The sequence below is a fragment of the Lepidothrix coronata genome, unplaced genomic scaffold, assembly GCF_001604755.1.
Source record: "Lepidothrix coronata isolate B3197 unplaced genomic scaffold, Lepidothrix_coronata-1.0 Scaffold313, whole genome shotgun sequence".
In the NCBI taxonomy this organism is placed as follows: Eukaryota; Metazoa; Chordata; class Aves; order Passeriformes; family Pipridae; genus Lepidothrix; species Lepidothrix coronata.
In genome coordinates, this window is record NW_016690493.1 from 133,225 (window position 1) to 148,026 (window position 14,802).

General features: G+C 41.5%; 1 protein-coding gene across 5 annotated transcripts in view; it reads right to left on the reverse strand.

Moving 5' to 3' along the window:
* Positions 1-1,768: 1,768 nt before the first annotated feature.
* Positions 1,769-14,802, reverse strand: part of FOXN2 (forkhead box N2) — a 33,030-nt gene continuing 19,996 nt past the window's right edge. For 4 of the 5 annotated variants that reach the window (XM_017837847.1, XM_017837850.1, XM_017837849.1 and 1 more), the window contains 4 exons: positions 14,380-14,504; positions 10,069-10,133; positions 7,094-7,162; positions 1,769-6,643 (listed from right to left, as the gene is read on the reverse strand). In XM_017837847.1, the coding sequence (XP_017693336.1) occupies positions 6,126-6,643; positions 7,094-7,162; positions 10,069-10,133; positions 14,380-14,504 (777 nt within the window). In that variant the 3' untranslated portion in view covers positions 1,769-6,125. The remainder of the gene's footprint in view (positions 6,644-7,093; positions 7,163-10,068; positions 10,134-14,379; positions 14,505-14,802) is intronic. The other variant, XM_017837851.1, reaches the window with a different exon arrangement.

Consider the following 14,802-nt stretch of genomic DNA (forward strand, 5'->3'; position numbering starts at 1 on the left):
GTTTATAATGGTAAGAGCAGGCAGCTTTCAGGACAGCCTTCTGGAAGAAAGAGAGAAAAATAAATCCTTCTGATCTGAAGACTGAAAATTCAAGCAGAGGTGATATTGCTTTGCCATCTCAGAGGGGAGAATGAACCTTGTGGGTAAAAACAAGGAAGAGTTTTTATGTCTAAATATGCTGGGGAAGTTCACAATAACATTGCTGGACTATGATGTGATTACCTCTAAGCACACCAGATGTTCACAGCTACATGTATTTACCCAAGACTACTCAAACTAAGAACACTTACAGGTACCTGTAAGCTCAAAGTCTGTGAAAGAGTAACCATATTCTGGGTCAAATTTAGACAGCCATTTTTTCAAAATAAATCTAATCTAAGAAGTATTTCCTCAGCAACTGTCCTTAAAATACAGCTGGTGTAAGTGCATAATTGCTTCAGTTAATGCTTTATTTTGAGAGTTGTGGCTTCATACAGAGGGTAATTTTCAGCAAAGCCATAACAGAGGAAAACACTCTTGGGAAATTTAACAATGAGCTCAAGGTTCTCAGCATAATACAGAGAATAGCAATTAGAAAGTTATCATTAACATATGATACATAGTTGTGATTTTGTCCAAACTAATTAGAGCAGTTGTTCTCTTATCAGTATATTAAGATGAACACTAAATCAAATATCTTAATAGCACTTATGTATTCTGTAATGTGATTTAAATTTTATTTGATATGGCAATGAAAGCAAGTCTTTGTTAACATCTACTGTATCATTGAGAAAGTTGTATTGTCATCAGATTCTACAGAGCAAGCTTAACTCAGTGATACTAGTAGGTTAAACAAATAAAAATAGAAAAGGTGGACCAACGTCTGCGTTTAACAGAGGTAAGCATCATGTCACATCTTGTTTCCCTTCTCTGGTCTTTCTGCCTCTCAGGCACTGGAAGGCACTGGAAGGGCACATGCCACATGTGTGCATTTGAGGGGAAAGCTGGCCCAGGAGCAGCAAGTTGAGGCATGTATAAAGTGGGATGGGGAGCATTTCATTCCTGCTAGTGAAGAGGGTGCGTTCCCACCTCTGTGCTTTCCATAAGGCCTTCTGGATAAAGACTTGACAGATATCAAAAATCCTATCTAGGGAAAGTAAACACTGAAAAAAACCCAAACAAGACCTATGGAGCTTTATCCAGGGACACATTTTTTAAATTACCTGTCCTGTATTAGGTTGTTGATCTTTTCAGTATCGTCCAAGCAACTTGGCCACAGCAGTATGGACACGGAACAGTAAATAATCACGGTTTCATCAGCAAAAGATTCAAGTTATTTCTATTTAAACAAATGCTTTGCACAGAAGGGCAAAATATTATGCAGTAGTGTTTCAGCAATTTCCAACGTGTCAAAACATTCTTTAAGTTCCAGGTTAAAGGGTAAAATCTTGGCCTTAAAAGATGCTCTTCAATTATTATGGGCCAGCTATGGATGAACCTGACTGTAAGCAAATCCTGCTATGGACTGGTAGGTGTTTTACAGATGACCTCCACATGCATGCAACATCTTAACCAACCTTCAATGAAACACACATTTGGCTTTTTACACTGGTCCACTTCTCGTGGAAGAAGTTTAAATGGGAAGGTGGAATACTCAGCACCGTCTGAGACCAGAACCAGGGTCTGGAGATAAAGAGAGAACACAGCGCTTTCTGTTTGCAATGCTGTTTATTTTAGAAAAGCCCCTTTGATCATCTGAATGAAAAATGTGGGCAGAAAAGTCACAAATGTTATAAAACAAAGTTTATTCTGCAATATTTTGTCATAATGAATTGCATCTCTTTGGTAAAAATAAAATTTATAAACATTTTAATTAACAGAGATTAGCATACAAAAAACTAAACTTCTGTAAATCGTCTTTAAAACGGGTAAAGGACTAAACCGGAGGAAAAAGGGTTAGAATTGGTCACCTACTGGCAAAATTATTCTAAATAAACCCAAGGACACTGTTTATGCTACATTAGAAACAAGCTAATGGGAATGGTTTAAAAACAACTCTGGTTCATTTGATCAGAAAGCATTCTTACAATTCACTTTTAAATAAATAATAGTTACAATGAATTGGCAATTATAAAATGTTTTATATCACTATATGGCAGTAACATAATACTTTTAATTATGCACTTTTTAATTTGAAGAAATGTACACTTATAAAACAGACTTGATAATGGCACTGGCAGTTAGGTGTGAAGAATGTGCTTTAAGATAAAATAGCAGGTGCAACATTTAAATATTCTACCTTTTCTTTTCAATAAATATTCTGACCACACCATTATTCATGTGTATGAGTGTACTTTGCTTTAATTAAAGCTTGTACTTTTCAGGTTGATGAAAAGTTGCAAACCACACAACTTGCATTTTACAGTTGGATTTTAAAACACTTGATGTGACTTCTGCCAATCAGTAATTTAGGACTGGAATCTGGAAGGCCAATATAGGTTTGTACAGTATTCACATCAGATTTACCCTGAACAGAGCAACCTCCCAGGTACAAAAGTCTCATACACTTCTTCACTGCATTTAAAGAACTGAATGTGGTTCATTAATACTTTTCTTGCCAAAATGTATCCAAGTCAACCATTGGCATCAACGTTTTACATATGTCACTAAAAAACCCAAAGCCCAACAGTCAAAATAACTTTTAATTATACTCCATTTATACTATATACACCAGGGTCTCTGGCTGAGGTGGCAAACAAACCCAAACCCAATAGATATGTAAGAGAAAGGAAGGACAGCTCTTCTCCCACTCCCAAGAGGGGTGCTCTGCATCTGAGCTTTCGGCCTTTGCCTCCCAAACGTGCAGGCAGAGGTGTGGGACAACACAGCGGAACAGGTCAGGGGCACAGATTGTCTGCCTTCTCCTTTGAAAGGAGAAAGGGAAAACAGCAAAGCATGAAGAGCTTTGCTCTGTGTCCCAGGGAAAGACTATGATTACTTCCCAGAATTCCAGTTCTCCCAGGCTAAGAGCTGTAAGGATGGATGCAGCTAGCTTTCACTGCTGACTTTGATTAGTAATTGGTTTTTACTGGTCATTGCATATGGTAATTAAATGCACTGTTAGCATCCCAACTCCATCTCCTCAGATATGCTGAAGTCATTATCACCAGCTTCAGGGTTAACAGCAGCACAGCCACACTCCAAGTCAGTATTAACCTTCTCCAATTTTATCTGAGGCATAAAATAAATGCAGAACCAAATCAAAACACAGAGCCAACTACGACCGCAGAATTTCCAGAATACTTGGACTTTGATCCAGCTTTCACTGGAAGCTACAGAAAGGCTGCAACCACCTTCAGCAGGAGCCAGGCAGCACCCCTTTCCAACAGCATGAAACTGAAATCATGGCACTGAGCAAAATCCCAGGCTGCTACACAGTATTTATGTGTATCTGAATCTTGGGTTTCACATTGACACAAACTCTGCCCTTTGCAGTTTTCCATCAAAGTTCAAAAGCAACCCATGAGCAAAAAGCAGTTCCACCAAGCATTCACATCTTCACATCCTGAAATCCAAAGAATCACTGTGTTGATAATTCATTTTCCTTGAAATAGTGAGTTTTACCCCTACTACCCATCAGTAACACATCCAAAATCAGATCTAATTGGCTAATGCAGCACTTGTGATAGCCAGAAGACATACACATCTGCAGACGTTGCTCTGCTACAGGTATAGGCTAACAGGTGTTCACACAAAGCAGGAATGAAGCAGAGTATTTTCCTTCCCTTTCCAGAAATAAAACAAATAATTCTTAAAACTGAAGTAATTGGAAAAAGAAAAAAAAAAGTTTTTTTTTTCTCCTAGGGTTTGTGCTTTAAATTCCAAAACACAAAGAACCTCAAATATTTCAGGCTTGATCCAACAGCCATTGAGTCAGCAGGAGCACCACCGTTGTCTTCAAGAGGCACTGGAATGGGCCCTCAGAGCAACAGACCTTCAGCAGCATGGCTGTGTTTGTATTTAAAACAGTTTATGACAGTATTCATGAATAGACTGACAAATACGAAATGAAAGGAAAAGGGGGAAAAACCCCCACACTAGTCTAATAAAAGCATCCAAAGAGCCAGGAAAACACCCCCTTAGGGAAAGGTTAACTTTTGGCTGAATCCAGCACTGTTCTCCACAGTGGACATTGGTTTCCTAGGTGGCTCTGCTCCTAATTTTCAACCAGCTTGCCCAATACCTGCTGGAAGCAATAGCTTCACGTTGGTGAGAATGTTTATGGCACATCATGCTACCTTTTAGCAACAGGTAAGATGACCTTGAATAGCTGTATACAATTCTGCAACATACTTAAGGCATCCTTGTATGTACAGTAATGTTAAAACCCACTCCAACTGAACTGCTTGTCCATTTTTGAACAGAAAATTAAAAAAAAAAGAAAAAAAAAGGCCAGGAAGATGTAAGCAATAACCACTGATTTTAAAAGGAAAAAACAACAGGGATAAAGTTCAACATACCACAAAACATTTTTGGCTGAAGGATGTCTAGGAACTATAAAGAGATTCTCTTATTGCAAAATGAATTGTGAAGGAACTTCTTCCCAAAACAGAGGTCCTCCTGAGCCTCAATGCACATCCAAAGGCAAAAGCCTTGCCCATTGGATGCCCCGTATGTGGCAGAAGGCTGATGGGGTTCAAACAGCACAAGGCACAGTGATCTGTGAAACAGAAGGTATGGATAGACAGTCCATGTGACAAAACCAGCAAACACTGGGGGAAGGGGCAAAAACCCCCATCAACACTAAATTGGGATGAGCTGTCATCTCCCCAGAGGGCAGGGAGGCCCTGCAGAGGGACCTCAACAAATCAGAGATGGGCAATCGCCAACTGCATGAAGCTTACAAGGGCAAGTGCCAGATTCTGCACCTGGGATGGGCAACCCTGGGTGTGTGTATGGACTGGGGAACAAGAGCTGGAGAGCAGTGCCGTGGAAAGGGACCTAGGGGTCCTGTGCAGGGCCAGGAGTTGGACTCAGTGATCCTGATGCATCCCTTCTAACTCAGCATATTCTATGATTCTACAGATTCAGGGTTCAGAGATCCAAAAGGAAGCGATTCTATTTTGTCTCAGATTAGGCAGCAGGACATTCCCTTTTCAGCAGCTGTTTGTCACCACCACCAACTGCTGGGCTCTTTTTTCCCTCCCAAACCAGTACAGGGGAGCAGAAGGGCAGATGTAGCAGGACTGTGTAGGTACTACATATTCAACAGTGGTGGTAACACAAAGACAACATCTGACTTGGAAGGCAGCAGCTGTCACTGCTGGCCACATCCAAGGCATGTGTGGGCATGCACGTATCTGCATGAAAAGGACAACCCCCCACCCCAAAAAAACTCACAACATGTCTTAAGATAAAACCACAAACCATGTTCCTTCAGGAATCTGAGCTGCACACAGGAGATTTGGGGGAAGGAGGGACAAAAAAAAAAAACAACTGTGGGTGGTACCCACTTCAGCTACCCCTTATCCCACTCTTCCAGGGGGTGTTTAGTATCTTGCTGAAAGCAGCTCCTGCGGGTTTTCAGCCACTCTGTCAGATAGGCCAAAAATGCAGCAACTCAGAGTTGCATCACCAGTGTTTTCACTAGGACCTGTCTAAAAAGTGAAGAGAGGACAGGTAGAAGGAGGCAACCAAGGCCAGGACCTTTTCTTTCCCCCTTTCTTTTTTCACCTCCTTTTTAATCCTTTACATGGAAGTCAGAGCCCTTAGACAGAACAAAATTCACCTCTGCAGATGGGGCCAGCAGAGATGTAAATATGATCCACAGTGTGCATCTGAACAAACATATCTCTGAAAAAAAAAAATAAAGTCAACTATTAAAAAGAAAAAAAATAAACAGTGATCATTAAGTATGCTTTCAGGTTTTCACAAGTCATGCATCTCTAATCTGAGAAGATTAAATATTCTATTTTTCTTTTTAAGTGGTGATTTAAAAATAAATGGCTAAATTATAGTTTGCGCCGAAAAATAAAAAAAGCAGTAAGTCCTCTTATGGCTTTGATCTCCCTTGTGAAGGGTAAAAGTAGAAGAGTATTGCCACAATTAAAAAAAATATATGTATATATTCAACACTGACAAACATATTATTTTTTCCTTTGTTTGTGACAGTGGGTCTTTGCAGTACTTATTAAGGAACTCAAGCACGTTTGGATGCCGGCAAGGTGGAGCAGAGACCCCGCTGCTTCTTTCAACTCCTCATCGATTTCTTGACATAATTCCTCGAATGCTTTCTTGCTAGACTGACTTTCCTTAGAGGTATCTACACAAGGTTGTGATGCATAGCCACTGTCTCCAAGAGGATCATCTTCATAGTCAACGTCTGTATCCACTTCGCTGTGAAATCCTTCACTGCCATCGCTCCCGTCATGGCTGGTCTTGGAAATAAATTCATACACCTCGTCGAGGGAGGACAAGGAAGACACACTGGACCTGGATGCACAGCGCTGGGAACCCATGCTGCTGGCACTGTAATTGTGATCCTCGTTCGGATCAATATTGGTGGCCGCAGAATCATTTTCCGGCAAATTTATGGAACTCGGAGGGTTGAATGCACTGCCATAGCTCCTCTTCTTGGGTGTCTTCAGAGGCTGAGGTTTCTCACCTATTAAAAACAAGATGTGTCAGTAAGCAAATACTCTAATGGTGTCACCTGCACAATGAGCTGGCTGACTGCAAGGTGAGCTGAACGTCAGCAGTTAAGAGTCCCGGTCTCTTGTGCACATTTACTGTCATCCACAGAGGACAACAGTCCTCAGCTAATTGCAACTAAGAGCTGTAGAGAAGTAGCCAAGAAACTCTTCTTACCATTTAGGACAGAGAGGGCAGGGGAAAAACTTTGCATAAAACCCCCAAAATTAACTGGGAAAAGAAAAAGAAGGTGATTCTAATAAAACTCTTGCAGTGCTAGCTGAAAGAACAATCAAACCAGAATTACTTCTTGACTGCTCCTGTTATTTGGAAACCAGACCCTACTTGTTTCCTGCAATTTTACAGAGAAAGTCTTTAGCTACTGAGTAGAGAAGAAAAACAGAGTAAAATGGCTTATGCTTACAGTCCAATATCCCTTGCTGAATGGAAGTATTTAACAGCATCATTGCAGTAGCAGCATCAATATCAGATTCTGTAAAGCAGAAGCAGCAAAATGTTAGATCTCAGGTAAGCCTGACAAGATGAGGTCCCTAAAACATACAAAGAACATATATATCCGCCTATACTGGCCTACAACAAAAAGTGGGGGCAGGGGGAACGTACAAACTCAGACCAAGCATGACTTGTACATCACAACACTGTTACAGATCAGTCTCATACCTTAACTATGCCGTTCAAAAGCTGAATTCTCACGTTGCACTTACCGAAGCCAAGAATCAGTGACATAATTAGACATTCATGTGACAATGCTGTTGCTATACTTAACAAGTGCCTTTTGTTTGTACCAGTCGAGAGAGAAAGATTAGACACATGGCACAGCAAAGCATCTCAGCAGCTTCATACCCTGGCTGTGTGAATGTGCAAGGCTGAGAACAACCGTGCCTGCTAACCCGGCACTAATTCAGAACACCTCCCTCCCCCAGCAGTATTTTTCACACTAATAAGTCAAATGGAAGAAACTGAGAATATAAGGGGGGAAAGGGCTCTGAACTGCTTGATCTAGAAAGCATGGGGATCTAAATAATAAATAGGCACGTAAAAAGGCTTAGGTGAACTGCAGCACTGTCAGCTGGGGTGACAAGTGCTGCTGTAAAATGCCATCCTTTGCTGCCCAGGGTGGATTGCTTACATCTCTGAAAGGCACCTGGAGGATATTAGGGCAAAGAGTGACATTTCTAACCAGAATCAGGTGAAAAGGAAAAGAAACAAGCACGCCTTTCCCACTCATTTCAGGATATGCTCATGCACTTTAAAAAGGAGGAAATCCAAGGTCTTCCTTGGCTCACTTCAGCAATGGATGATGAATAATCCTTATACGGGACAGAAATATATATGGTGGACTAACCAGGCACAAGAAGAGCAAAGAGACAGTGAGCTCTCACAAGAGCCTTGGTGTCTGAGAACAAAGGATCACATCTGAGGCGTATGTAGGTATGTACATGTGTATGAGCAGGGAGTGGAGAAGAGGAGCTGGAAGATATTGTGCTGGAAGGGACCAGCAGCAAGCAGAACAGGCTCTCAGTTCTGCTGAACTGGAACCTGGGTGGGAACTGTTAAAGTGAAACATCAGCAATGTCATTTCTGATGGCATTTGTTTTCCCCCCTACATTACAGGCATTAACAATATTACTGAGTTTGAGGGGAGGGGACTGCAGAGTCATCAGTGTGGCTTCCTTATCTTGACAACTATCCCTACCTTCATCCCTGGTCAAGGAGAAATCTGAAGAACATGACACTTTGGGGTATGTTGTATTGCATCAACATAGAAAGGGGACTGACCTGCTGTTTCCAGCACAGGTTATAAAATATATGCATTCCCCCCTTGTTTTCGAAGTCTTTCATTTTAAACTCATCGTACCTTAAGGTCTATCCCATTGTACTCATGAGATTATTTTTTTAATTCTGTTTTGTCTTTCTTTGGCAGAAATAGAGCCCCTGAATTTATAGGTCACATGCATCCAACCAAAAAAAAGAAGTGGAAAAAACTCCATGAAGAGTTAATTTGCTCCACTAGTGTAATCAGAAAGTGAAATACTTCCATTCCTTACTTGCTATCACAGACATTTTGTTTTATCATCTGACGTTGGTACATAAGCACCACTTGTTAAAATGGCAAGTAATTGGAGGCATTAATGCAACACAGAATTACTACCTGCAAATAGTATTCTGCACCTTAATACTCCCAAAGAAAGAGGAGAGACATTTCTGCAGTGACTTCTTAGCAGTACTCTGTGTCATTGTTAAGGTGCTTTGGCTTCATTTGTGATTACTCTCCTCAACAGAGCAGTATTTCCCAAATTTATGCTTCCTCAACAGAACAGCTGAGGAAGCACCTTATTACAAGGAATTCTTTCATGTGCACAAGAGCTGCCCTATGTGACCCCAGGAACATTAATGGCTTCCCTCTAATGCCAGAGAAATGCTGAGCAGGTTCCCTGAGATGCAGAAATTAAATGATAACAGACACAAATCATTATTTTGGCACCTCCAGTGTAGCTAATTGGAATAGTTAGGATCAGGCTGGCAATCTCCATACCTGTCACAGGACACACCAGCAAAATCATGAAGAGGAGGGGGATTCCTTGTATTCTCTAACGAGCCCTAAGAATCTCAGGTCTAGCAGCCTTGCAGCAGCCAGCCAGCCAAGGAAGCTTCCTTGCCACTCACATACAACCATAAACTTCCATCTGGATGCACGGTGATTATCATCTGTGGGCCAGGCACCTGATTCGTCTCTATAAAGCCTTGGCTTTGCTGCCTAGCCAAAGCTGCTAGTTTGTGTCCAAAACTAAAAGCAAGCTTCTCCCCTCTAAGCCTACCACGCTATCAAAACCAGGGAGCTGAGTGTCTGCTGTGCTTGCTCACAGACCCACTCTGTCAGTGGCCTTTCACTGTCCTTTTTGAAAGAGCTTTAACAACACTCCTATACAACACATGCTCACTTCCTGTTAGATTCAACTTTTGTGGCCACATCCCACAAGTTTTATACATTAAAATTTGCTGCCCTTGGTTCTCAGTTCTTGGTCTCCAGTAAAACTAGTACAGAGATGTACTAGATGTACTAGAGATGTGTAGCTTTCGGATTTGTTTTCTACTGAACTATTCATTCTTTAAGTAGGTCATTTTTGGGAGTGATACGTGTGCTGAATACTTTGCTGCCAGAACAAGATGGCCCAAATTACACCTTGAAATTCACCTCATGGATTTAAAATTAATACACAGGTGGCGAATATAATACGCATACGCTGTATTACATCTGGGGTTTTTTGTCGTCTAGGAGACCCTTCAGAGCAGGTCTGTAGACAACATCAGCTGGGCTGCAGTACATGCTTGTGACTAAAGCCAGGGGAGCAGAGTGAAGTAAGAAGAAATGTTTACCTTTGAGAGCTCGGCCATGGTTCTGCTGAAGGACTGAAGTTAGGTAGTGAGGGGACGACGACCTACTGAAAAGAAATTCAACAGCTCAAAGCCAAGCCCTAATTTAGGCAAATGATCTGTACAAAGTGTAGCAGACACCATATTATGATCACAGAAGGGTAAAAACAAAACCAACCCTATTGCCAGAGGTGGGCAAACAATTCCTATTGCCCTCAGTAAATGGCTTGACACTTGGTTGATAGTTTGTGTAGCACTATTTAAGCCATCATCAGCATTTGGAAAACACCTCCAAACACACACAACTAAGCAAAAATCTTGTTGGCAAGAGATACTGACTTCTACAGATTTTATGTAGTTGCCTAAAGTCTGGATTTTAAACAAAACCATGTAATTTTTAGTATGTAAAACCTATGTGTGAAGTAAACTTCAGCTTACACAGGGATGCTCAGAGCCCAGGAGCAACACAAGAGGTAAGGGGGAGTTGTGTCTGCCTGCTCCTCCAAACGGCAGAGGGCAATTAACAAAAATGAAAGGTAATGTGCAAAAAGCTGGGGAAGAACAAAGAAAAAAACCAAATCAAGATACCTGATGATTTTAAAGTTATCTGAAGCTTGGCTGTTTTGGTGATGCTATCTGGGGCTTTTTCATAATCAGACCAGCTTTGCACCTGGCAAAGTACCATTAAATCCCCTACAGCATAAAGGGCAAGTTAAAGCTTTTGCATGTTCGGTTGGTTTTTTTTTTTTTGTTACACACCCAGTCCTAATTATTCAGTTCACTATAAATATACTAGCAAGCAGTTAGAAATAAATACAACAAAAATAGTACACACTATTAAAATTGCATGAAATGTAGCAATGTGCATCTTTTATAGTGTTGCTGGAAGAATTTGAAGGGTGATGAGCAGAATTTTCAAGCCCAACCTGTAACAGAAGCCTCACAGGATTAATGGGGTTATTTTCATCCTTAAGGAGTGCTTACCTTTTATATTTATAATATTTAGGCAGCTCTGTTTTCCAAAATAAGGTACAGCCACAAAACCCCCCCAAATCACAAAGTTGCTAAATGTTTAACATTGTAATTATTTGTCTAGATCATTCATTAAAACTCAAATAATTACTTCAGCTTTAAAAATACCTTTTTTAAACTAAAATCTTCACTCTTCAAATTGCAGTTTGAAGAAAATGCTTTTTCACTGGTGACTGGCTGCTACTGAGGCTGCACACATCTCAGCCACCCTGAGATCAGCTACCCTGCACAGATGTTAACAAGGGTGCCCATTTAATAGCCTCACTGCTCCAACTTGCCATCACATTATCCAAACTCAGCTGGCCAAACTCAGCTCCAAAGGCTGCTACAGTGCAAGAGGAAAAAAAAAAAATCAAAGCAAGGTGGCTTGAAATGCACCATCTGGGCTACATAAGGAGCTCTTGCTGCACCACAGCCTGCCTGGCACTGGTAACCAAAGCTACTGAAAAGGAGAGTAATATCTGAGCACCTCCCAGTGTCATAACCAAGGGGAAAAAGTTCCAGCTCAGCTGAATGGGAAAAAGTGGAAAACTAGAGTTCACTGTCTGGTATGTTTTCTTGTAGCAGCAATGGAGTACAAAGGGAACTGCAAAAATGGGGTGGAAAAAAAAAATTAAAAATAAAAGGAAAGCAATGGTCCAACCCTAACAGGCTGGCTCTGCAGCCCACAGGTCCATTGTACAAAGAGATGCTAACCATCTTCATCCTTTTGTTCTAAGCTCAGATCCTTCAAGAATCACATCCACATGGAGCTTCCCCAGAGCAAATTAATGCCCAGTATTGATTAAGACAAGCTATGCATAAGGTATCTTATGCATAGATGAGGGCTGTGGCCATCCCCAGAGCTGTAATACATGTAGTACTAGAAACAAAATGCAGCCAGGGGCTCTGCACCAACTTGTTGAACAAGCTGTGCAGAAACAAAATGCATCAGGGATGCCAATCATCTATGATAATACGAATTTCAGTGTCACTAGACACAGATTACAGTTTTGGAAAGCTTCTGCTCAAAGTAACAGCTTAAATTTTATTTTAACATCCTGCTGAATGACAGGCATACTCCCCACAAGCACACTGTAAAATAATTATGAACACTAGCCTTCCCACAGAAAAATTCAGAGACTCTCACAGTCGAATTTTAGGATCACCCTGTAGATAAATTTGGACAGTACTTCCACAGTCTCTCCAGCTGTACCTCCGGGCTTTCTCTCTCTCTTCAACAAGGCAGACCCTTGGGGGCCCTTCCCCAAAATTAGGCTAGAATTTAAATCAAATCCAAGAATCTTTAAACGTGGAAGGGGAACAAAAAATCTGGTTTTCTGTGCGTGATGGAAAGTCATATAAATTTTTTTTTACTATTAAAGGAAAATAAAGCAGCTTTCATTAGGAAGAAGTCTGGTATCTTAAAATGTCGTTTCTTATTTTCTTGTACTCATAAATACAAGCATTGCAAAACCCTTCCTGTATTGAAGACAGTGGGAATTTTGCCATGTGGCTTCATTAGAACCAGGATTTCCTTGTAATTGTGATTGTTGGCAAGTGTGACTAGTCCTTCAGTGAAGGAAAAAAAAAAGTTACCAAAAACAACAGCTTCAAATTAAAGTCATGATCTTTTAAGTACTTCAGCATTCAGATAAAATCTCTCCTTCCCTACACCTGATTTCAGTATGTTGTATTTAGACAAGCTAAGTAAACCACACTCCAACAGAACTTCAGCTGGACTAATCTTGAAGACCTTGGAGATACTAAAAGCTTAACTGAATTCCCTACCCTAGGCTGAGCCTGTCTGGATCCTCTGTGCCTCAGCTGGAGAAACAACATCCAGAGGTCACTCTCTATCTCCATTATTCTCTACATTTTAATGTCTGATTGTGCTAACACAGACACGGTATTAAAGCTTTCAAGGACTAAACTTTCACTTGAGTTGTACCAAAAACCAGAAGTCTATGCCCTTACATAGAAACATTAAAGCCTGTAAAAGCATTATCCTCTAGAGTCCGATTACAGTCATTTCAATAATCTTTATTCCCATAAAACCAAGCAATACCACCAGTCATCTCATACTTTCCAAGTTGACTATTTCTTAATACTTAAATGCTTTGTGGTTATTTTAGTATTGCTCCCATTCCAGTAGAAAGCTGGAAGACAGGATACTTCTGCCTGGCTGGTTCCAACCCAAGATGGCCCTGGGTTGGAGAGAGACCAGAGATCACTGGTTATATCCTGTAGGTTACAAGCCCAACTGGAAAAGCCCCTACCAGACAAAAATCTTCAGCCAGACAGCTAAGGCTTGCATGGGGTTGCCAGTTCCCACAGTCAATGTCCCGTTGGACCCTGAGAAAGGCCTGCTCAATGTTACCAGTCCAGTAATCCCAGTTCCTCCTGTTTGTTAAGGAAATTCCTTGCAGTAAGATTAAGGCATAGGTCAATGTAGAGAGACCTTAATTATCTCTTATCTTACCCAAATTCTTTCCTGAACTAGACAAACCGGCCACATGCCTACCTAAGAACTGAGCTCACCCAACGCATTCCTCTGCTTTGTGCTCCTCCTCTCTGTCCCACCTCTACAGGCTGACCCAGCTCCTCTTCCTCTACTGAGGATGCATGAGATTGACTTCAAATTCCCCCAGATCTATTGCCTGATCTTAAAATGTGCTGGTAAAGAAGCCCTGGTTTTGGAAGTCTTGCATGCTCCACCTCAGAGTATATTTATGTCAAAGACTGTTTTTTCCATCCCTGCTGCAAAATCCTTTTAACAGCCTTGGAGAAAAACAACCCTCACAGACCAGCCTTTCTAAGCACTTCTGACTGTAGAAAAGTTGATTGTTTTTGACAACAGCATGGAGTATACACATTTTATAACCAGATAAGTGACTTACAGAAGAAGACACCCACCTCCTCCAAAGCCAACAGCACCAGGCACACTTGATTCAGTCCTGGTGAACTGTGCTTGAAGGAGGATTTTGCTCCAGTCCCAGGACTGCTTGCCCCCTGGAGAAATTGGGCTAACCAGTAAGCACCCAGCACACTCCTGACCTTCTTCTTTGAAACTCTCCCACAGTTAAGGAGACGACTTGGACACACACCTCAGATGTCTATCTGGGAAGCTCGAGCTCATTAAATCTCCCCACCTCATCTAGCTGGTCTCAGCTAAGCCCCACTCAAATTCTTCTCTCAGGTGGCAAATGGTAACAACAGATCAACAACATCCATGTGGGCATTTCCTCTGCCAGGTAGAGAAACGTGACCACACGCCCTGCTCGGATGGGAAAATTCACCTACCTTGGTGGTGACGCCGGCGGAGTATAAAATGCAAGTGCTGAGGAAAAAGGTTGTTTCTTCAGTGCTTGGACAAGATTAGGTTTATATTTCGGGTCAACACACCACAACGACCCTTTTCCATTCACCTGCAAGAAAGAAGCATGGAAAATCAGAAAACCTGGGGCCAGACTGTTACAGTCCTTTCTAATTTAATACTCCCAAGTCGCAGCACAGTGCAATGACTGTACGTAGGCATACGCCCCAGTACAGCTGATGTACAACATCCACAGGCAGCTTCACCACCAGCATGGAAAGTGCATGCTCCCAAATTAAGAAAACAGTTCTTACATACTATGGAAGCACCCATCTTGCAGCTTGGGATAGCATCTCCAAAGCCCCTTCTCCAAAGCCCCATTTCCATTCTCATTTGTCCCCCGAAAGCTG